At 37.0% G+C, this 24,963-nt stretch overlaps 1 protein-coding gene across 2 annotated transcripts in view; it reads left to right on the top strand.

Annotated features, from left to right (window-relative positions):
• LOC150110536 (uncharacterized protein ZK1073.1-like) overlaps positions 1-24,530 on the top strand; it is a 300,171-nt gene extending 275,641 nt beyond the window's left edge. For both annotated transcript variants that reach the window (XM_090399645.1, XM_090399653.1), the window contains 2 exons: positions 11,512-11,563; positions 23,299-24,530. In XM_090399645.1, coding sequence (XP_090255771.1) covers positions 11,512-11,563; positions 23,299-23,456 — 210 coding nt within the window. In that variant the 3' untranslated portion in view covers positions 23,457-24,530. The remainder of the gene's footprint in view (positions 1-11,511; positions 11,564-23,298) is intronic.
• The last annotated feature ends 433 nt before the right edge of the window (positions 24,531-24,963 follow it).

Here is a 24,963-nt window from a genome sequence, read left to right as displayed (position 1 = left end):
CCAGTTCATCTACCTGCCTTTCTCACATCAGCCTCTGTCAAATGGTAGGTACAGTATATAAGTAAAATAAAATATAATAATTATTATCTTATGATGTGATATGTTATTATCATACGATGACAATAATAATTATTATTATTATCATAACATCAACCTCAATGGCAGGGATCTTCAACCTTTCAGACAGTGTGGGCCGCATTAAAAATTTCAATGAAGCCCACGGGCCACTAAGCTATACTGTGGTATTTAGAATTGTAAGATGCTTTTCAGATTCACAAGGAACGCTGTGCATTTGATACTTTACATAAAATCCTATAAAAATAAACAAACTCAGCTTTAAGAGTGTAGGTAGGAGTCAGGTTCATGATTAGAAATACAATCAACACTTTAAAAAAGATAATTTAATAAAGAAAACATTCATTTTTTACAATGTCAATGGGGAAACTTGGCAATGCTTTTCCTTGACCAGCTCATTGATGTTGGTATCAATGTTGGAAGTCACTATGTGCAGAGTATTCTCGAGATGTTGGTCCGTAATCTGAGTTCTTGTCTTGGACTTCACATGCTTCATTCTGGAGAAAAACTGCTCACATAAGTATGTGCTTCCTAACAAAGCGCACATCTTCAAAGCATGCCAGCGAAGATTAGGGAATGCATCCTCAGAAATGTAGTCTTTGTAAATTGTAAGCAAGGGCACATTGAATAATTTTTCTCTCGAAGAAGAAGAGTTGTTTTGGAGTTCAAGCAGCTCCACTGAGCCTGGCATTTCGGCAGCACTGATACTGAATGGCATTAAAAATAAATCAAAAGAAGAATGTTGGTTACGAAAATAACTAAATCTCTCTTCGAACCTCACTTCACAACACAACTAATTTTGTAGCATATTCATCAAGAGACGAACAGTTGGACTCGGCGAGAAGCTGAAAATGAGTTGTCTTTTTTTTTCTGCGAGTTGTGCCTCCCAAAGTTTGAGCTTGGCCACAAAAGCTTTGATGTGATCAAACAGTGTGCACCAGTTGATCTTTGGATTGTAGCTGCGTATTTAGGTCATTCATATGCAACAAGATGTCAGTCGCAAAGGCAAAGTCTGTCATCCACTTTGGATTATTGAATTCTGCAATCGGCTTCCCCTTGGTTTGCATGAACTGCTATATTTCGCTCCTTAAGTCAAAGACTCTTTTAAGAACCTTCCCTCTGCTCAACCAATGCACATCACTATAATAAACCACATCGCGATTCGCTTTGTACTCTGGTCAAAAACTCTTGGAATTGACATTGATTCAATCCTCCTGCCCTAATAATGTTGACGACAGTCACAATAACTTTCATGACATTCTCAAATCCAATAGTTTTTGCACACAAATTCTCCTGGTGGATTAAAGTGGTAATGGACAAAATATTTTCCTTCTAGTTCTGGTTCTTTCTGTAGCAGTGCAACAAACCCTTCGTTCTTTCCCACCATAGCAGGGGGGCACCATCAGTTACCACACCCTCAAGGTTGGTTAAGCTTAGGTTGAAACGCTGGGACGTTTTCTTGGCGGCTTCAAGAATATCAGTGCCTTTCGTCGTTCCCTTCATAGGTACGAGTGTTAGCAGTTCTTCTGTCACAGTGAATTGTTGATCAATTCCATGAATAAATATAGCCAGTTGTGCTGTATCCTTCACATCTGTGCTCTCATCTAAAGCAAGTGAAAATGACATAAATTCAGATTTGTCATTTTCATGACGTCTTGCTACAGTTACTCCCAGACAAACTCGTTTTTTAAACACCTTATTATTTGGACAACAGAATTTCCCCAGCAGTAATGAGACACGCTTTCACAAACTTACCGTCCAAGAAGGCTTTTGATTTTTTAGCAATTTTTTTAGCTATTACATAGCTTGCTTTTACGCACCCTTCGCTCTCTTCCCTCTGCCTTTTAAACGCACCCTGCTGGCATTTTAAACCAATTTGGAGATGGTTCACTTTGTCCACACAAAGCTGCCCTTAAAGGTGATTGAAATTGGATACATGCTTTGTCTCATAGTGTCGATTTATATTGTATTCTTTTGATACTGACTCACAACAAATTAAACACACAGAATTATCGTTGATTGGCACAAAAAAGTACAAATTGGTCCACTTTTCATTAAAAACCTTACAAGAATCACTTGATTTACGCTCTTTATTCGTAGACGCCATAGTGATGGAAGGTGAACCCAAAAAATTATCCAAAATGGCCGTGTAATGGTTATTATCCATTGAATATGTCTCACACTAATGAAAAAAGTCTGGCAATATAAAACCACAAATAGTCTATGGCTGATACGATGAACGTGCACTTATACATGAATATCACACTGTTCATGACTGACTGACTGTGGATGAGATCCTCTTGTATTTATATGAAAATAACGAAGTATCGAGAACCTTCGAGATGTATCTGGAAGGCACTAGACAGCGCACTCGAATGAACTACTGCTTCAGCCATCTACCTGCGATGTTAGTAGTAGTACTTAAGTACTGCTTGGTGCTGGTAGATGACTGAAGAAGCATGTCTATTTAATATTTATTTTTATAGGATTTTATGTAAAGTATCAAATAGTATCAAATGCATATCGTTCCTTGTGAATCTGGAAAACATCTTACAATTCTAAATACCACAGTATAGCTTAGTGGCCTGCAGGCTTCCTTGAAATTATTTTTTATTTAATCGCATTTTAATGTTAAGTAGTTATTTTTTCAATGTGGCCGGCAGGCCACAGCAAAGAACTCCGTGGGCCATGCATTGAAGAACCCTGTTCTATGGAGTCAACAGAATCACTGCGAGAGATTCATTCAGCCAACAACAAATTTATCATGTTGAAGCTTTAAATCTTTAACACTCTCAGCATTCACAATGCATTTTGGTAATGTGTTGCACTCTATGCAAAAATCTACTCCACACCCAAATTCCAAGGATGACCTCTTGTTCTTGTCACCATTTCACTCTCCCTTATCATCTCCTCTGTATTAAATCCAGTAAAATTCCCCCCACTAACTGAAACATCTCTATTCATATCATATCTTTTCCACCTCTCCACCAAAAATATGTAGTTTGCATCCATTTAACCTTCTCTTGTCATAACCAACATTTCAGATTTGTGATGCTGCCTTAGTCACTCATCTCTGGATCTTCCCCCAGTGTTTCCACATCACAATAAAAACCTATAGTTGTCAAATGTATTTCTTATCATAGCAGCATTTCAATGTGCAGTCTTTGCAACACTTGCAGCGTACCCTGTAAACTTCATTCCAGTATCACCCATCTCCACCACCACAGATCTCAAATCTCATCCACTTCTTGAAGCATGTATAGTACAAACCTTTGTCTCTGCACTACAAAGTGCAATTTTACATGTATTAATATTAAAACTACAATGTCACTCATTTGTACAAGCCAAAAGTTTACTGAAATATTTTCCTTAAAATTCCTTAAGGGAATTAACATCAGCAGTCAGGGGCGACTCGTGCATAGGCACTGCAGAACTGCAGCACCCCCAATTTTTCTCGATATATCAATATATTTATTAATTTATTTATCAAAAATAAAAAATCAGCTAATGCCTTTTTATTCCCATATAGGGAGTAGGCAAGGTGTTTAGCCCTATCTAACTTTTTGGAGACTGAATGTGCAGTTCAATCTCCACTGGTACCAATCAGAGATAGATGGCCCAAGGCTATCACTAATTAAGCGGTACGCAGTGAAGAGAGACGGCTAAACAAGTGCCACCATCTCGTGGTCCCTAACACAATATATTTAATGTCTGAAATAATGTGGGTTCTACGGTTGATTTTCTTGAGTTTACAGGATGAAAAACCTGAGTTTCTGGGAGAAAAAATCTGCTTGCCCATGCCAGAGATTGACTAACTTGGGAACCAGTCAAAAAAAGGCTTAGAAAAATTTTCTCTAGTCGCTGACTAGATTCGAAACAAAGTCTTCCTTCATGCAGTCAAGTGCCATGGTGTGCAAATTGCACATCCACTGAGCTATTTGCTTGTAATATTTAATTTTATCATCAACAATCCTATACAATTCTCTTATTTTGTATAAAAAATAATAAAAATCCATCTTGTAGCACTTAGGAGGGTGAAGGATGCTAGCAGCACTGTGTTTACCACAGTGTCATATTGCTAGTATTTGCTACGTGCGCAAGCATATGCACATCATAGTGAGGTGCGAGCTATTAGCGTAATGTGGCACTGTCCGTCGCGCAGTTCTACTGTTGTTTATATGCAGTTTGTGCCAGTAGTAAAGTGTTTGTAGTGCTTATTGTGTTTACTCCATCTCTTTAAATATTTGCACATTACGATTAAAGACATAACATTTGTTATAGTTTTTATTTAGAACATTATTGGGGCTATGATAATGGATTTTATTTTTAAGTAATTTTGAATTATACTAAATCGTATAATTTTATTGATAATAAACAATATTTTTTCATGTTTAATTTTTTTTTTTTAATTTTTACCATAATTTTGATATTTTATCCAAACATGTATACACTGTATACATGCATCATCAGCAAACAACTGAAGTGCTCCAGTCAATCCACACAAAATATCATCAACAAATAGGTTAACACGTTCACTGCCATACTCCTCGTGCATAGCTTGTTACTGCATGCCAAGCAATTTCCCTTCTTCAAGGTCACTATGAGTAATCAGTACAAGGTCGGTAATGACATAAGAGTATATTCGTAGTTGGCTTGTGAGAGCTTGTTATATACCAACTACGATTTTACTCATAGTTGGCAGCGAACATGTTAAACATCAGGTACCCAGGAACACACCACCGATGTGCTCTTTCATATTTTTGAGATGCTTCTCCATCATTTACAACTTGATGGTATCATTCAGAGAGCAATCTCTAATCCATCTAACCAATCTATTATATATTCCCATTCTCTGCAGCTTGTATACCAACCTATCTTATGGAGAATTCACTCCATAGCTTGGATGCCTGGGTGTAAAATAAATGACCCAAACCAGTCTCTGGTAATATTTCAAATCATCTGTAAAACTAATGAGCTTAAATTGCAGTTTGAATATAACCAGTCCAACGCTTTTAAGCTAGTGGAACCTCGGTTGTCGAACATAATTTGTTCCTAAAGGCTGTTCGGAAACCGATTTGTTTGAAAACGGAAACCATTTTCCCATAAGAATTAATGTAAAATGGATTAATCCGTTCCTGAACTCCAGATGGTTGCTTATTTAAACCTTTATAACAGTACTTCATGCATAAAATCGTATACAGAAACAATGAAAATGCATAAAATCTTACACACAAAGAATAAACAAAATAAATAGATAAAATATAGACAAAAATTTTACTTCACTTTACCTGTACGGAGGAGAGTTGATGGTGTAAATGGAAGGTGGTGAGGAAAGGGAGTCCTCTTCCATAAAAACATCAGGTAACTGTCCTTCTGGGTGTTTTCTCATTCTCTTTTCTGTCTCTTGACACCAATCGACTATCTTTGAAAGACACTGGGCCTCTGTCTCACTAAAAACCTGTACAATAAGATTTGTTTTTGCCTGCATTTTAAAATGTTTCTGAAGTGAGACATGGCATAGTCATCGAAAAGGTTTATGATGCGGTTTGCTACCTCTGTTGGGGTGATATCTTTCCACAAAACTTTGCACCTCATCCCATTTCACACGCATTTCATTGATCAAAGAACTAGGAACATCCTCCCTTCTTTCCTCTGTCTCTGAAGGTGCTCCAGTTCTTCCATAGTGAGCTCATTCCTGTGGTCCTCCACATCAGCACTGTCAACTTCCAAGCACATTCTTTTGCCCAGAGACACAATATCATCGACAACAGCAACATACTCAGTCTCACATCCCTCAGTGTGTCTGTCTGCTACACAGTCTGGCCAGTTTCTTCCAGACTAAGTTCATGGTCCTATAAGTTACTTGCATCCAGGTTTTGTCAAGGGCACTTAAGCAATGGAAGTGAATGGACACTTAAGTTAAGTGAAGTTTCCACAATTCTCTGAGTGTTAATTCTATGTCAGAAGTCACTTCAAAAGACCTCTGAAACAGTGCTTTGGTGGAGTTGCTTAAAGTTCGAAATGACCTGCGGGTCCATAGGTTGGATTAGAGAAATCATGTTAGGGGTCAGGAACTTCACTGTGATAAAATCAAACTCCTCCAGCAACTCATCCTCCAAGCCGGAAGGGTGAGTAGGAGCATTGTCCATCACAAGAAGGCATTTTAATGGTAAATGTTTTTCTTGAAGTTATTTTCTCACACTTGGAGCAAAGGCTTCATGGATCCACTCAATAAAAAATTGCCTGGTTAACCGCACGTTACTATTAGCCTTCCACATAACAGACAATTTACGTTTAATCATGTTATTTTTCTTAAACACTCGGATTCTCAGAGTGATACACAAGCAATGGCTTGACCTTGAAATTCCACTTGCGTTTTCACATAGTATAAGCATCAGTCTGTCTTTCATTGGCTTGTGTCCTGGCAATGCTTTTTCCTCCAGAGTGTTCTCAGTCCTCCTTGGCAATTTTTTCCAAAATAGGCCAGTTTCATCACTTGTTGGGGAAGAAAACCCTCAGCCTTTACACAGTCACTAAATTCTTGCAGATATTTCTCAGCAGCTTCTTGGTTCTAACTCACAGCCTCCCAATGCCTAACCACACTTGTATGCCACTTCTCTTAAATTTCTCGAACCATCTCTCTACTAGCTTTGAACACATCAGTATCACCACGCATACCAGGGTTTTTCTTTAACAGGTCATCATGTAATCGCCTCGCTTTTTCCCAAATTACAGCCTCAGAAACACTGCTGGCATTTCTGAAGTTTTTATAAACATTTATAAAAATATTTATAAAAAACAACAAAACACAAAGAAAATAAAAAAAAAAAGGCAATGCAAATTCGAACAGGTGTTTCCACTGAGTGAGGCTGCAGCATAATTGATGCTCTCCCACCATACATCTCATCCCATGGAGCACGTAGTTGCTGGTTAGCCTGTTCAAGAACCGAGATTGTGTTCAGAAACTGATGCATTTTTTGTTTGGAAAATATGTTCGGGAACTGATTTGTTCAAGAAGAGAGTCGTTCGACAACTGCAGTTCCACTGTACCATGAAATGAATTAATTTCCTAGAGTTTATGCTGGAAGCAATTCTGATGTACAGTTGATTTTAATTTGAAGAGAAGAAAAAAGAAATTCCCCACATGCCTCTCAGAATATTTCAGTTTACAATCCACTCCATCATTGAATCAATCTGGATCATTTCTGTAACAGGCATTCCTTTTGGAGTAGAAGTGGATTGGAAAACACCTTTCAATTCCCTCCCCCATCTTTTAGTGTGCAAGTTTATTCAGACTTCTTTTTTTATATTCATCCTGTTTTGTCAACATTGTAACATGTGATCAGGTTTAATCCACCCACACTTCATAATTTGAGCAAACATTTTCATAAATTCTGCTACTGCTTTACCAGCCAATTGTATGCATGTAAGTGAGCTCTTGCTCTAAACCATCCAGAACTTGTTTAGAAAGACACTGAATTACTTGCTTCACTTATTCTTGTCTTTAAATAATGATGATACCACTAACAAGACTTTTGTTGATTATTCTGCCTGGAAAGAGGCTGGAAACATACTACACATTTGCATCATGGTAGCTTGAGGATTAGAAACTGAAGACTATTAAATTATTTAAGGCATTTACAACGTATACTGGAATAATAATTAAAAGAAACTTTAATAAATACCTCCTATATTTTGGCAATGTCACATTGCCATTTTCATGGGAACATACAACTATGACACTGGCACTACAAAAAGCAAATGAGGCAAAAGAGAGAAATTACTGTTATTCCTAGAGTCCTAATGGTGTCTCCCCCCCACCTTACACACACACACAGCAGGCTATATTGGGTTGTCTTGGCTGGTGGGTTGATGTTCTCATGATGTAAGTTTCCCAAATTTTGGGCAGTCTCATGCACCCAAATTTGTTGAGGTTTGGAAAGTTTTTTAGAGCTGAGGCTAATTCTATGAACAATCTTTCATATTTAAACTTGCTGCAGTGTATTATTAACTTGGCTTTCTTCCAACATATTCTGTGGCAGGTATCCAGAGCATGGTCTACAATCCCATAGTGGCTGTACTGGTGAAATTGGATGTAGTCTTTGTGTTCTGAAATCCTGACATTTACTGTCCTGCCTGTTTCGCCATATAATTTTGCCGCAAGGGACCTGGTATAACCCAGGTAGGTCTAGGGGAAGTGGTTGGTCTTTGGTGGAGCAGATAAGGAATGCCAATTTTTTATATGGTTTGTAACAAGAAGTGAGGTGATATTTTTTTAAGATTTTGGTTATTTTTTCAGAGGTGCCCTGGATATAGGGAATGGTGATGTCATGGCACATTTTGTTTATGTATTTTTGGAAGGGGGGGGAGGCTTGTGGTTAACTGGTTTTAATATTTTTGGATTTTTGAGGGGTTGTAGCCATTGGCTAAGAAAGTAATTAAAGATGTGGTTTAGTTCAGTGGTTAGGGCATTGTCATCTGAACAGATTAATTTTGCCCTGTTATATAGTGTTTTTATAACCCAATATTGTTGTGAAGGGGGGGGGGGAATTGCTGGTGAATGTATCTGCCTGTATGGGTGGGTTTTCTGTAAACAGAGAAAATCAAGGATCCATCAGGCTGGCAAGTGATTAGTCTGGGATGTTGGTTGTTTAAGTGTGTTAAGAAGGAGTGGAGTATATCTGAGCCATGTGGCCAAATAAAAAACACATCAACATAGCAAAGCCAAACAGTGGGTTTTTGTGAGGCAGAGTTTAAGGCTTTCTCTTCACAAGTCTGCATAAAGAAGTTGGCCAGGGATGGGGAGAGTGGTGAACCCATGGTTGTCCCCTCTATCTGTTTGTAGAATTTTCCTTGCCAAACAAAATAGCCTTAGTTCATTGTGAACTAAATAGGGCTGAGATATTGGGAGAAAATTTGGCTTGGATGAGCTCTAAGGTCTTGAGTGGGACATTTCTGAATAGGGAGGAGATGTCAAAACTGACCATTATGTCAGTATGTTGGAGTGAAAGGTTTTCTATACTGGCTTTGAAGTGGGCTGAGTTTTTTTGTGTGTGATGGTGTGTTGCCAGTATAGTGTATGAGCGCTTTGGCTAAATGTTTGGCTAATTTGTATATGGGGAATCAATGCCATCCACTATGGGATGTCATGGTACATTTTGTTTATGTATTTTTGGAAGTCCATATATTCGGGGGAGTGGGGGGTAGAGTTTAAAGGTTTTAGTTGGTAACTTAAACAGACCAAGACGTGACCTTCTTAGTGACTAAATTTCCTCCCGATAACTCAGCCCCTATTTCAGTTCACAATGAACTCACACTATTTCGTTTGGCAAGGAAATTTCTACAAACAGATAGAGGGGACAGCCATGGGTTCACGACTCTTCCCACCCCTGGCCAACTTCTTTATGGAGACTTTTGAAGAGAAAGCCTTAAACTCTGCCCCACAAAAACCCACTGTTTGGCTTTGCTACATTGATGATGTGTTTGCTATTTGGCCACATGGCTCAGATACACTCCACTCCTTCTTAACACACTTAAACAACCAACACCTCAGAATCCAGTTCACCTTGGAAAAAGAGGAAAACAACAGTCTCCCTTTCCTAGACACTCTTATCACTCACCAGCCTGATGGATCCTCGATTTTCTCTGTTTACAGAAAACCCACCCATACAGGCAGATACATTCACCAGCAATTCCCCCCACCTCACAACAATATGCGGTTATAAAAACACTATACAACAGGGCAAAATTAATCTGTTCATAGGACAATAGCCTAACCACTGAACTAAACCACATCCTTAATACTTTCTTAGCCAATGGCTACAACCCCCAAAAAATCCCAAAATATAAAAACCAGTTAACCACAAGCCCCCCCCCCCCCCTTCATAACAAAGATTACGCCAAATCCATGACCATTTCCTATATCCGGGGCACTTCTGAAAAAATAACCAAAATCTTTAAAAAAATATGATCTGACTTCTTGTTACAAACCACAAAAAATTGGCATCCCTTATCTGCTCCACCAAAGACCAACCACTTCCCCTAGACCTACCTGGGCAGGACAGTAAATGTCAGGATTTCGGAACAAAAAGACTACATCCAATTTCACCAGCACAGCCACTATGGGATTGTAGACTATGCTCTGGATACCCGGCACAGAATACATTGGAAGAAAGCCACGTTAATACACTGCAGCAAGTTTAAATATGAAAGATTGTTCATAGAATTAGCCTCAGCTCTAAAAAAACTTTCCAAACCTCAACGAATTTGGGTGCATGAGACTGCCCCAAACTAACTTTTTCCTAACAGACAGAGCTCACCGGCAAGTGTGATGCAAGTCATTCAGCCACATTTTAAGTATATTTTGCCATTGTGAAATTCATATTATAGAATCTGCTCTGCATCATGAGAACATCAGCCCAATGGCCAAGACAACCCAATATAGCCACCAGGGAGCACCATTAGGACTCTAGGAACAACAGTAGTTTCTCTCTCTTCTGCTTTTTGTAGTGCCTGCACATGTCATAGTTGTATGTTCCCATGAAGATGACAATGTGACATTGCCGAAATATAGGAGGTATTTATTAAAATTTCTTTTAATTAATATCCAGTATATTAATTAAAAGAAATTATGTTACCAACATATAAGCCTTTCTACAAGAATTAGAAACAGAAGAATACTGTTGTAGAGTCACACAAAAGATTACATTCGAAGCTAGCAATTGCCACATTTTTTTTCCTAACAGACAGAGCTCACCGGCAAGTGTGATGCAAGTCATTCAGCCACATTTTAAGTATATTTTGCCATTGTGAAATTCATATTATTGAATATGGGAGTCAGTTCTAGTGGCTTAACTAATTCTTTGTCCTCTTTGAAGAAGCTTTTAGTAGGCCACTTGAAAACTTTAGATCTGTAGTTTTATTATAGTGTTCTTAAGGGTTAGATGAATGTGCTTCTTAGCACATTCATCTAATCCCAAAAGGCTTCACTCCTACCCTACCAAAATCATAAAAGACCCATTTCATTTCTTACAGAGAATATAACAGTTATCAAAATACCCATATCTATGTTATGTATTTGCACTATATGAACTTTATTATTACCTTTGCAAGAATTCTAACTGATTATATTAATTATCTATATCAACTTCACTTTCAAATGGTGTCTGCTTAGATAATGATCCTTAAAGAAGGTCAAAAGACTAGCACAATGAATAAAACAGTTAATGTAAACCCTCGATGAATCTTGACAGACTTTAAGTTCTTAGGAAGGACCTCCCACGATGAGTCTTTTGACTCCTTGGAGGCCTGAATAATAATAATAAAATAATAATAATAATAAATTAAACCACTTATGTTATTAAACCTGATTGTGTAGCAATATTACTTTTTTTTTATAGTAATGTTTTATTCTTTCTTTTTCTTCCACTACTATAGCCAGAGAAATTGGCTCAGAGTTTATTGCTGTTTGTCAAGGGTCTTGGATTTTGTAAGTACTGCATTATGCTTTTTTATAGTCTTGCACAGTAATCACTGTTATTAAGAAATTATCATGATCATCATAAAACGTCTGCTGAGATGACTGTCAAACCATGCCACAAACTTATTTACCATTTCACTTATATGTCTCAATCATATCACTTCAACTGTCTGCCACATTCTGTAGATGGTATGTCCACAATCTGTCCTCACATCCAACATTTCAGATACTACCTTAGCATTTTTTCTTTGAATCACCTGTTTAGATTTATGTGCTGTTTGAACTCATTATAGGGTTTAATGAAATAAATACAGCACATATAAATAATTAAACAATAGTGCAGGAATAATGAGTTTAATAAAAATAAGCAATTATAATCCTATAAGTTTTGTAAGTCGTCAGACTTACATCATCATCAGGGGTTACTATTAAAATCACTATACACAACAAAAGACTATAAACAATTAATTACATTAGATGTTATCAGGACTTCACAACTGAAGTTCTCCAACCTCAAACTTACAAAATATCTGTCAAAACTGATATCACTACACATAGGAAAAACAGAATCATATGTAAAAATTGCTTACATTTTATTGAAAAGGTAAAAGATATAAATATAGAGTCTTCAGACATCTTAGCAAGTTTAGATATAGACAGTCTTTTCACAATGTACCCAGGGATGACACAGTGTATCTACTTTTAAACCCTTTTCCCACTGAACACAGTAAGACTATTCAAACACTGTATGGAAACACTTTTTCGTATTTCAAGACAAATATTGGCAAATGGAAGAGATGAATGCAAGGCAAATCAGAGGAAAAGTGAGAGAGTTATGGGAATGATAGAAGAGGAGAGAATAGAAACAATAGAAGATAGGGAATGAAAGAGAGGTATTGAAATGACAGAAGAGGAGAGAATAGAAACAGTAGAGGAGAGGGAATGAGAGAGAGTTATGGGAATTATAGAAGAGGAGAGAATGGAAACAGTAGGGGAGAGAGGAAATGAGAAGAATGTGAGGGAGCACTGGAACCAGGGATGGAGTAGTGCCAGGACAGCAGGTAAGTAGGGGAAAACTGAGAGAAAGGGTTAGAGGGGAGAGAGTAAGGGATGCAGGTGAGCAATCAAGGAACAGAGGGGTAAGAGGTGTGATGCGTGGTGTGCAAGATAGGATGCCAGAGGAGTGTTTGCCTGAAGGAACAATAGAAAGTGTGGCTATGGCAATCAAGAGGGTGAAAGGGTGGATGAAATGATTGTGATGATGGGCATGAATGACTTGAGAGGCAGTGTAAATCAAGTGGCGAGAGATCTGAGATTCATACTTGAGGTTGTACAAAATAACTCTTCATTATCATACCCAAGTATGATAACAATCCCATAGTGGCTGTACTGGTGAAATTGGATGTAGTCTTTGTGTTCTGAAATCCTGACATTTACTGTCCTGCCTGTTTCGCCATATAATTTTGCCGCAAGGGACCTGGTATAACCCAGGTAGGTCTAGGGGAAGTGGTTGGTCTTTGGTGGAGCAGATAAGGAATGCCAATTTTTTATATGGTTTGTAACAAGAAGTGAGGTGATATTTTTTTAAGATTTTGGTTATTTTTTCAGAGGTGCCCTGGATATAGGGAATGGTGATGTCATGGCACATTTTGTTTATGTATTTTTGGAAGGGGGGGGAGGCTTGTGGTTAACTGGTTTTAATATTTTTGGATTTTTGAGGGGTTGTAGCCATTGGCTAAGAAAGTAATTAAAGATGTGGTTTAGTTCAGTGGTTAGGGCATTGTCATCTGAACAGATTAATTTTGCCCTGTTATATAGTGTTTTTATAACCCAATATTGTTGTGAAGGGGGGGGGGAATTGCTGGTGAATGTATCTGCCTGTATGGGTGGGTTTTCAGAAGAGCAGCAATAATGAATAGCATAATAGCCAGAATGTGTCAGAAGAGAGGATTGGAATATGTGGATGCTTGGAGGGCATTTGAAGACAGAAAGGAACTGTATGTGAAAGACTGCTTGCATTTGAATGAGGAAGGACATAGACATTTGGAGAGATTACTGTTTTCTGAACGAGTCAGTGTGTCAATGCAAGGAAAATAGAATTCCGAGTGTGGATGGTGGCCTCTTGTGGGAATAGGTGCTTGGGGGAAGGGATGCAACATCAGGTAACACTGAGTCCAGTGGGGTCTGGAGGAGATAATGATAAGTATAGAAGCAGTGACATTTTTATGCTTTATACTAATACCAGGAGTATCCAGAATAAAGGAGATTAATTGGTGGCACTGATAGCATCAGCCTGGCCAAAGATTATTGGGCATCACTGAGACGTGGTTGATGGAAGATGATATAGTAACAGGAATAAAAGTAGCAGGATACAGCATTTTTTGGCAGGATAGGAGGGGAATCATGGTGGTGGAGTACTGCTTATGATAAATCATGACCTGCATCCTCTAAGAGTGGAGGCTTTGGAAGGCAGTGACACTAATGTTTTGAAAGCATATGGTGTGAGTTAGAGGTGGGCAAGACAGGATATTTAGTGGGGCGTTGCTACAAGCCAAGGAGTACAGAGGGTGGGAAGCAGGAGAGTATTTAAGCAATTGAGCTTGGCAAGTGCATGAAGAATGATTGTTATGGGAGATTTTAACAACAGCAGTATAAGCCGGGAAAAGGAAAATGCATGTAGTAATAAGGGAATGGAATTTCTAGAATTCTTGAGGGAGAAATGTCTTAGACAACATATAATATAGGGAACAAGAGGTTCAAGAGTTTTGGATTTGGTCATAGCATCAGAAGCGCTGATAATAACTGAGATGACATCTCTCCCCTAATTAGAGAGAGAGTGACCATGTGGTTTTGACATGGAAGATAAATAGACATGCAGGAGTATCAAAGAAAATGGAACATATGTGGAATTATAAGGCGGGGTGATTATAATAGTTTTAGATATCAACTTGGGACAATTCCATCGAGGGCAGAATTGAAAGGCCAGGGTATTGTTGGTGCTTGGGAAATGGTGAAGGAATGTTTGTTAGCACCAACAGTAAGTTGCATTCCACGATTGAAGGAGGACACAATTTGGTGTAAAGTGGATGACAAACAATATCAAACAGCAATTGCAGGTGAAAAAGAGATTATGGAAGAGATATAAGGAGAGCGGTGGAGAGCAGATGAATATGAAGAATACAAGACTCAGGTTATGAGAGTGATTAGTATGGTGAGGAAGGCAAAACTGGAAAATGAGAAGAGATTGGCACTAAGATCGAAAGAAAATCATAGGGAACTCCTATGTGGCCAGTAGGAGGAGAAATGATTGTTGAAGAATAACGTTGTGGGATAAAAATGGGAATAGAGTGACTGATGCAGAGGACATAGTGGAGTTGTTCAATGAGCACTTTATTGGAGTATTTCATCCTGGAGAAGAAGGTTTTAATACTAGAGGGGTAGGGCAGGTTTGAGATTTAGAGGTGCAAGAGGAGAGCGTCTTTCAAATACTGAGTACTCTGGATGTCAGAATGTGCAAAAGAACTGACAGCTCCTTTGACCTGGCTTTTCAATGAAAGTCTGGCTATAGAAAGATTTCCAGGGAATGGAAGGAAGGTAAGATAGTGCCATTGCACAAGAGCGGTAGCAGACTGGAAGTGTCTAATTATAGGCCAGTTTGAGTTTGTGTGTCATCAGTAGTAGTTAAGGTCTTGGAGAAATTAGTGGCAGATTATATACAGCATTGAGCAGACGAGGATAACATTATCTATGAGAATCAACATGGATTTGTTAAGGGGCACTCTTGCTTAAGTAATATGATTGCCTTTTATAATAAAGTGACAACAGCAGTTGATGAGGGAAAGGCATACACTGCCATTTTTTTGGATTTTCCAAAGGCATTTAACAGGGTGCCATATGATAAGCTGATAATTAAGTTACAGCATGTGGGTTTACATGTCGGGTTAGTCAACTAAATTCAGGACTGGCTGTCTGATAGGTATCAGAGAGAGTTGTGTATGGTGGGGCAATATCAAGGAAGCAGAAGGCTAGAAGTGGGATTCCACAGGGCTCAGTACTGGGACCTGTATTGTTTAACCTTCATATCAATGGATTGCAAGGGAATATTCAGTTGTTTGCAGATGATTCAAAGCTGGAAAGGGTTATAGTAATAGTACAGATGTGGCAGCCCTGCAATAGGATCTGAATAAACTAGACAGATGGGCAGTTTAATGCAGCAAAATGTAAAGTCTTTAAGTTTGGGATACGTCGATGGGAGGCTGCATACTCAATTGGAGGAGCTGTACTGGAGGGAGCAGGGGATACAAGAGATCTGCAGGTGATGATAGATAGAAAACTGAAATTCAATGGGCATATTACAATGGTGGTGAAGGTAACCCACACGATTGCTGCAATACTGAGAAGGATGCTGACCCAGAGATAGAAGAATTATCATTCTGTTGTATATGACCCTGATTAGACCACACTTAAGACTATTGTTCTCAGATTTGGTCCCCCAGGATTTGAAGGGGATAAATTAACTGTGGAAAGGGTACAGAAGCGGATAACAAAGACAGTTTCAGGACTGTACAATGTTAGTTATAAGGATCGGCTGAGAGAATGTGGACTACAGTTTGGTGAATAGAAGGAGAGGTGATATGATTGAGACTTTTAAGCTGTTGAGAGGCAGTTACAGGGTAGACACTGGGGATTTCTTTCACTTTGTCGAGCAGCGGGAAGGAGCGATGACAAGGGGCCATCCCTGGAAAGTAAGAGGGTGAAGCGTGGTTTCTTTGCTTGGAGGGTGGTGGAACCATGGAATGCATTGCCTGATAGAGTGGTGAGAACAAGAACATTCAATGAGTTCAAGGAGTAGTATGATAGACTTTGTTTCCTAGGAAGGACCTCCCGCAATGAGTCTCTTGACTCCATGAAGGCCTGAATAATAATAATAATATTGGGAACAAAAAGGATTTGTCATGGGTTTCCTACCTTTCTACAGCCTTAGCCAACCTGTTTATGGAAAATATCGAAATGAATGAAATCAACAACTATCAGAAGAAACCAAAAATTTGGTTATGTTACATTGATAATATATTCATTATTTGGTTAGGAACACAGATTGCATTCCAGTATAAAATTCACTCTTAAACTGGAAGATCACAAAAAATTAACATTTCTTGACTTGATATCCTTGTTGAAATAAACAAAGAAGAAAAAAGATTATCTGTTTCAGTATATCAGAAACCTACCACAACAGGGAGATTTTTAAATGCTGCTTCACACTATCATCCATTGCAAAAGATAGGCATGATTAAAACATGAGATAGAGCATATATATACAGCATGTCAATTAAAAGGATTGAAGAACTGCACTACCTGAGACAGAACCTTGAACTCAATGGTTATGAACCCAAAACAATCAACAAAACTCTTAATACACCTCCTTTACTTAAACAAGATTTTAAGAATGCAGTAATGATGTAATAATGATGTAATGTAATAATGCAGTAATAACAGTAATGCTACCTTACATCAAGAATGTTAGAGATAAAGTGGCTATGTTGCTCCATGAATATATCAAAGTGACTTTTTTTTTACCTTTGCATAAAATATCCACATCATCCCAGGGGCGATCCACATGTCTAAACACATAAAAGACACTGAAAAAAAAGAAGCTAGCATAGACTTGCATTCCCACACAACTACCACAGGCCATCAAGTAGTTTGGCAGCAAAAAAATGCCATATATTGATTCATAATTTTTTACATGAAAGTTCAAGGTCGCAAATGCTTAGGATCCCCATACAATGTAACAAAAATCAAGGCTTAATCTTACACCAGGTTTGGTCTGCTTTCATTAAAAATCTAACTGCCGTGGACCTAGGATATGGTATGTGCAATGCCACAGAACATAACAGCAACAGCTAGAAGTGTTCCAACACTCAGACAGCAATGAATTTAACGTTTTTATTCTGGTTACTTATTTGTACATGCCAATTGTGAAGTTCTGTAATATCTAATACGTGTAATTAATCGTTTCTAGTCTTTTGTTGTGTATAACATTTTTTTTTACTGTACCGCTAACGATGTAGATCATGAATTACAAAACATGTAGGATTATAACTTCTTATTTTTATTAAATTTTATTACCAAAAGCTTCCCACAGAACTGCACAGAAATTTACATTTTTAAATTAAGCAACATGTTTAATCACTCCTATATTTCATCTCAATCACTGAAACATTGTCAGGGAAACAATATTAAAATTACAAAAACATACACAAATTTGCACAAACACTAATTGAAAAAGATTACACTGAAAGCCTAAAATCCTAATGAGTGGCACACTGTATGGGTTTGTATTTGTGCAAATTTGTGTTTTTGCAATTTGAATATTGTTTCCCTGGCTATGTCTCAGTGAGTGAGATGAAATATAGGAGTGATTAAACGTGTTGTCTAATTATTTATATGTACTCTATATTTTCATTAAACCCTATGTTTTTTTTTTGATCCTGTCTAAACGCTCATTTAGACAGGATCAAATCTCATTTATTTCCTTGAATACCAGGTGACTGAATATGCATACAATAGTCCAAATGCAATCTGATCAAAGCCTTGTAAAATGAAGCTATAACATCTGTATTTCTACATATCATCTTAATCATTGCAATAATCCTCACATTTCTTGCAATGAGGCAAATTCATGACCATGCTCTTTGCACAAGACTGACCTTCATATTGTCATGTAGAAAACTCATCTCACATTTTGTCCCATTATACAGCATGTCAAGTAATAGTTAAATACAAATTTTTACCTGCTCTCCCCCCCCCCCCCAAAAAAAGACCAAAAGTGTGAATTTCTGTTGGAGGCACATCTTGAAGTTGTATTTGCATGTAAATCTAGCAGTGGTGAGTAGCCATTTGTGAACTGCAGAGATAAGTAAGATATGCCATGTCTTTGACTTTAATGGTTAATGCTATAAAATTACATTTATCTTTTTAAAATATTATTAAAAATACTCCTCCAGAAAGTCCAAGGACTCATCAAAGGAGGGGTGGGGAGAATCCTTTAGTCACTTAGTTAATACCTATCATACATTTCTTTGAACACATTCACTGAAGACAAAGACATCAATAGTAGTCCATTCCACATACCCTATGAGAAGAACCAAGACTTTGTATGCTTCCTAATCATACCCTAAATTCACCCCCCCCCTCCTCATTAAGAGATACCAAATCTCAGTTGTGCCTATAGTGTAAGATCTCCCTTACTAACTTTAATGTTTCTAACCTATCTATTTTCCTCCATCTATTCCACAAACTATGAAGACCTCATTCCTCAATCTATCCTCACATGCATAAATTCCACAAATCAGTTATCATCTTGGTTACCCACTGCTAAATCTTTTCACCTATTTTCCTATTTCCTTGGAACGCAGGTGATCATATCTATGCACAGTATACAAGATGTGGTCTTATCAATGCCTTGTAAAGTATAAGAAAACCTTCCTTATTTCCCACAAGTGTTCTCTTTAACAATACAGTTATCTGATGCAGTGGCTTAACCATCTTAGCAAAGTTTCCCATAACTTTCATTTTCTCTGTCCACTATAACCTTCAAGTCTTTAGCTGTAATCACATGCAGCAAATTTCCATTAATTGTCAGCAATGTCATCCATCTGAAATGCATAATTATATAGTGGATGATGCTAAATAGACTTTCATTGTGATGAAAGTTGGAGAGAAGGATAAGGAACATATGGGGGGGCAGTCTGAAACACTCTCAACCTAACAAAGAAAAAACGAATTTATAATTTCGAAATTATTTTTATTTTTCAACATAATCTCCTTTAAGACTAATACATTTATTCCAGTGATGCTCCAGTGCCATTATCCCATCCCTATAGTTCTCAGTAAGATCTGCAAAATATTCCTCTACAGCTGCAATCATCTGTTGACTTGAAGAAAAACGCTGACCAGCGAGGAAGTGTTTTTGTTCTGGGAAGAGATAGCAGTCAGAAGGAGCCAAATCTGGGGAATAGGGTGGATGTTCCAACAATTCATAGTGCAGATCCCTTAATTTTCCCATTGCCAAAACACCTTTGTGGGCAGGTGCATTGTCCTGATGAAAGATGATTTTTTGCTTCTGCTAACCAGGTCTTTTCTCACTAATGTTTTTACCTAGTCTAGTTAAAAGATTGGAATAATATTCCCCGGTTATTGTTTTACCCTTTTCAAGATAATTAAAAGGTTATGGCATCGACTTGTCTTCTTTGGCACTGAATAACTAGCTTCTGTCCACTGTTTTGACAACTGTATGGATTCTGGTGTGTAATGGTGAATTCAAGTCTCATCCATAGTAATAAATCAGTTTTATTCTTGTTAAAAACACTCCAAGCACTGTTCAGAGAGTTTCATGCGAGTGTGTTTTTGATCTGCTGTGAGCAAGTGTAGCACCCATCTTGCGCAAAGCTTTTTCGTTTGCAATTCTTCATGCAAAATATATCCTAAACATTCTTTTGAAATGCCTATAATCTCAGCAATTTCATGCACTTTGACTTGCCGGTCATCCAATACCATATTGTGCACGTAATGATTTCTGGTGTTGTTACACTTTTTTGGATGTCCTTCAAGGCTGGTATGGCCACGTTTAAACCCGACAGCCCATTTCTTAATTGTCGAAAACGAAGAAGACGAGTGCCCATAAACTTTTATGAACTTCGAATGAATTTCTTTTGGTGTTAAACCTTCTTTTACAAAAATTTTATAACTGCACGATACTCAATTTTATAAATTTCAAGGAATACAAACAACACTTTTGCTTCAGACAGCTGTGTAAAATAAACTACTTGATAGAATGACTTGCAATTTCACATGGATACTTATGACAGATGTACCAACTTAGAAAAAAAAAAATCTTGCCGATACTGTTGCCATCTATGGTCGAGGCTGAGAACTTTTCAGACCACTCTTGTAAGTTATATGGGGAAAAATGACAAATATCTGTTTCGCATCATCCATTATATAATTATGCATTTCAGATGGATGACATTGCTGACAATTATATGCCATCCTCTAAACCTGTGTTTCTTAAACTGTGGTTTGTGGAATGCTAGTTCCACAAAAATTTGCAAATAATTATAACCTGTACTGGATGCAGTCTTTGAAAAAAACCTTCAGTGAATGGGAAAAATTTCTAATATTTACTAAAGTGATTTATTACTAGAGTACTTGTGTTACTCTGTTTGTAAGATTATGTATCATATGTGTTCTTGATTAAATATTTTGCATAACATTCATTGTCATAATTCCTTTCTGATAATTTTTTTATGAAAATTTTCATATTTTTATATAGAATTCTGAAGTCTCAAAAAAGGTTGAGAAACACTGAGAAAATGAGCATAAATGAGAAGAAATTCAGTGTTATGTGAAAATGAGTTTTCACATAACACTGAAGGATCTCTCTGTGTGTGTGCGTGCGCGTGCACACACACACACGTGTATGCAGTAAGTTTGCAACTGTTATGTTGATTTTATTATTATATACATATATGTGCACTCTATGTTTCTTGTATTAACTATCTCTTAAAACTCTTTCAAAGATAAACCTTGTCATGTTTATATCCCTTGTCTGCTGCACCTTTGTTGTAATCTTTTGTGGCCTCTCTTTCAATCTTAAATTGTGTTTAAAGTCTTCAAACAAGGAGAATTCTCTCTGATCTATAAATTCTGGTGTCAAGTCCTTTTTGGAATCAAGAAAATTTATTTGTTTAGCTGCGGCATCTTGATTCCTATACAAGAGAGAACTTCTTGTCAGGGATTTGACCTACAGATTATCACGATTCCAAAAAATTTATCAAGGTTAAACAAGCCCTTACTAATATTTCTAAACAGCAGTCGTTTTTAGTTAATACAGGTTTGATATTTTTAGCAGGTGGTGCATTGGCTTGGAAAATCATACACGTATTTTGGGTTAAGAAACAAAGAAATTTATTCATTCTCAAATACAATACATGTTAATCAAAACTAAGCTAAATGAAGGCCCCTAAAATTAATTATGCATAAATTAACAAACAAGATCTAGTTCACAATCGGTATCTCTCATTAGGTGATATTAACAAATCCAAACTGTCCTTAACACAAATATGTAGATGAATGCCTTACTTCTTCCTCAGTTAATGCACATACAACACATCGAATCCAAACTAACCTTATACTAATGACAATTCTTTTAACTACACTTCAATAACTACAAAGATCCTTGTTAGAGGAATAGGTACTAAAGTCCTAAAATCTGTCTTAACAAGTCATGCACAGGAAATTTTACACTGTACCTCACTCTGGCCTAAGAATTACAAAATACAATAAGAAATAAAGCTTGATGTTACCAACCAGACAAATTCATTAGGAGATACTTTTCATCATGTCTTCTTGTAGGTTTCTTTCAGGTTGTCACCCTATTCATCGAGCTGTTGTTCCTTGCCTTGTCTTCTTGGTGATTTCAATCATGGATCACCTCTTTACCTTATGTCCAAGAATCTGTCTGGCAGAAGGGTACGGCTGGAGCTATACGAAGTTTCGGCATACACTGTTTGTCCCATCGCATGGATGGCTATGCTCTGACAAGCCTGCTATTTGACCATATTACCGCTGCTGAACAACTCCCGCTCAACTCCGCCGCCTCAAAGCTACGACCCACCACACGGAAAACCGCAGGGGGAAGAAAACACCAAAACCTGAACTATGAATGAAAAAAAGGCAAAAAGACTGCGAACTCGCATTGCTAAGACTTTTATATGCTCGGTTAATTTTATAAATTTCAAGGGATACAGACAACATTTTTGTTTCAGACAGCTGTATAAAACAAATTACTTGATAGAATGACTTGCAATTTCACATGGATGCTTATAATAGATGTACCAACTTAGAAAAAAAAAAAATCTTGCCAATAGTGTTGCCATCTATGGTCGAGGCCGAGAACTTTTCAGACCACCCTCGTGCTTAATTAGTGAGTTAGTTAATTGTATACTTTAGAAGAAATTATATTCTTGTTTCAATTGATTACCAAAGCATAAGTGAACAAAGTTTGCGCATGAAGTACATTTATGACTAAGTCTACTTCAAGACCTCAATGGGTAGTGGTCAGGATAGTTTCCCATAATGTTTTAGCATTATGGGATGCTGAGGCAATTGATGAAATCAACAGTCTCTATGCACAAGTAGACTAGTAATGAAGGCTTATACATTGGCTATTCATCACTGTATTTTTTAAGGAAATTAAAACATAGACTAATTATTAATTGTAATAAATTTAATTAATATTTCTAATATTTCAGGGGTGCTTAAGGGTCAAAGCTGTATAACTGAGAGGAGACCTCCACATAGCCTTTAAAGGAATGCAGAGAACTGACCAGGGCTTCTGACCTAATGTCCAATCCTCACCTTCTCGTGGTGCACCCTGTTGGGTATCTACCTGGATACTAAACGAACGAGGATGGGCTGACAATTTGGGATTTAGCCGACCAAATTGTATTCTTATTGGCTTAAACCAATATAGAAAATGATGGTACAACATGACAAAAAAAATCCTAAAATTATGGTTATTTATAATAGCCAATCTGGTTAGACTGTGAGCTTCAAGGGTTCTGTAAGTACCACATTATTATTAGTAGTATTAGCTATAGGCATTTACTAAATGCAAAATAGTATGTATTTTTGTTTATATTGTACTTTTTTTTAAATCACGCAATTTCCATTTACTACAGTAACTTCAGTCACAATGCCAGGAGTTGAAAGGCAGCGGACATTCTCTGGAGGTGACCCAAAATCTCTTGGAGCTATTGGACGGCGACGCACTTTATCCATGGAAGAGTATGACATGCCTAGACCACGACGCCTTTCCTTGACTATTCCCCAAAAATGAAAGTCCTCCTAGTCTCGTGTCTCAATACAAGTCACCCCTAGAGGCACAAGTTAGCCAAACTGACACAATAACAGCTGTGAATCATTTTCCAAGATGGCTTCTGGAATAGTTTTCAAAGCAGAGAACAGTAACAAAAGAATGTCTACAGTCATCCATGTTGCATTTCATTATGAAGTTCTTTTACTATTATCATACTAGATGACTTTTTTGGGATCTGATGAACTAGGGGGAAATGTAAATATATTTCTACAAGTATTATGCATTTTTTGTGTCATCATATGAGAAATAGTTTGTATATCTCTTCATCTAACATTAACAGTAATACCCCTGTAGGAATATCACAGCTGGTTAAAAAAAAAAAAAAAGTTCAAGATGTAGCACTAAAACTGGAATAATTAGTAACATAGATCTTGTGGAGAAGAAAAGTTGTATCATTAATACATTTGAAATTAGCAATAAGCAATGGAGAAGTTCTTTAGATTATCAGTTTCCAAGTGACATTACATTACTTTATATTGCCAGGGCATTTTGCCTACAATAGGCAGTATGCATAAAATGTAACTATTTTTTGTCCTGTACATTTTATTATGAAATGGACATTCTATGGAAATGCTTGATTTGCTTGATGCAACAAGTAACTGTTTCTCATGTGATAGAAAAGTTAATGCAATTTTTGTCTTCTAGGTAGTATTTTGTGTGAATTTTTTCACTTTTTGTAGAATTATTTTCAACAGAAAAGAACATATTTTCCTGGTTTATGCTAGGAAATCTTTAAATATGCAGTGTTTGAGCTGCCCGTTACCATGAGACTCACTAGATGCACATCTTTTTTCATCTTTTTATAACGTGCCCACATCATACATAAACACACATTACACCTGCCAATGATATATATATATGCAAATTAAGTGTTGCCTCATACTGCTCACCAGGCAAACAACTATACCAAGATGTACAATAGTTGATTTTCTAACTATATTTCTGTTAAACTGATTTCCTATTATTTGTGTATTCTACTCCTCTTGTATGTGAAGGCCCACAGGAAAATAAAAGATACCAGTTTTTAAACTTTCAGCAGTAATACATACACAACTTTTGTATAAGTTACCACAGAAAATAAGTTTGATTTATTTAATTATTGTTTCATCCATAAATTCTCACTATTAATAATTAAATCTACTAAATAAATATATGCAAGAACCTAAATGATTAAAGAAGAATATAAATGATTATATCACACAGAAAATGTCTGTAATCACATATATAATGAGAGATTAATTTATGAGGAAAAAATAAACAATACACAATAATTCATCTCTCTTATAATTGTATAATTAACACTACTTCCTACCAGAAGCAGCCATAATGTGGGAAAATAATGACAGATTTCACTCTAAAATTTAATCTTAAGATGGACTTACTTTTTTTTAGTTCATTGAGTAGCAGATTCCTTGCTAGAATATTACAACTTTTTTTTTTAATAAAAATCTTCTCTGCATATAAAATA

This window comes from Typopeltis vanoorti, chromosome 1, assembly GCF_054136105.1.
Source record: "Typopeltis vanoorti isolate ZY-2024b chromosome 1, IOZ_Tvanoo_1.0, whole genome shotgun sequence".
NCBI lineage: Eukaryota > Metazoa > Arthropoda > Arachnida > Uropygi > Thelyphonidae > Typopeltis > Typopeltis vanoorti.
The sequence above is the reverse complement of the archived record's forward strand: the minus strand, read 5'-3'. Positions and strand labels throughout refer to the sequence as shown.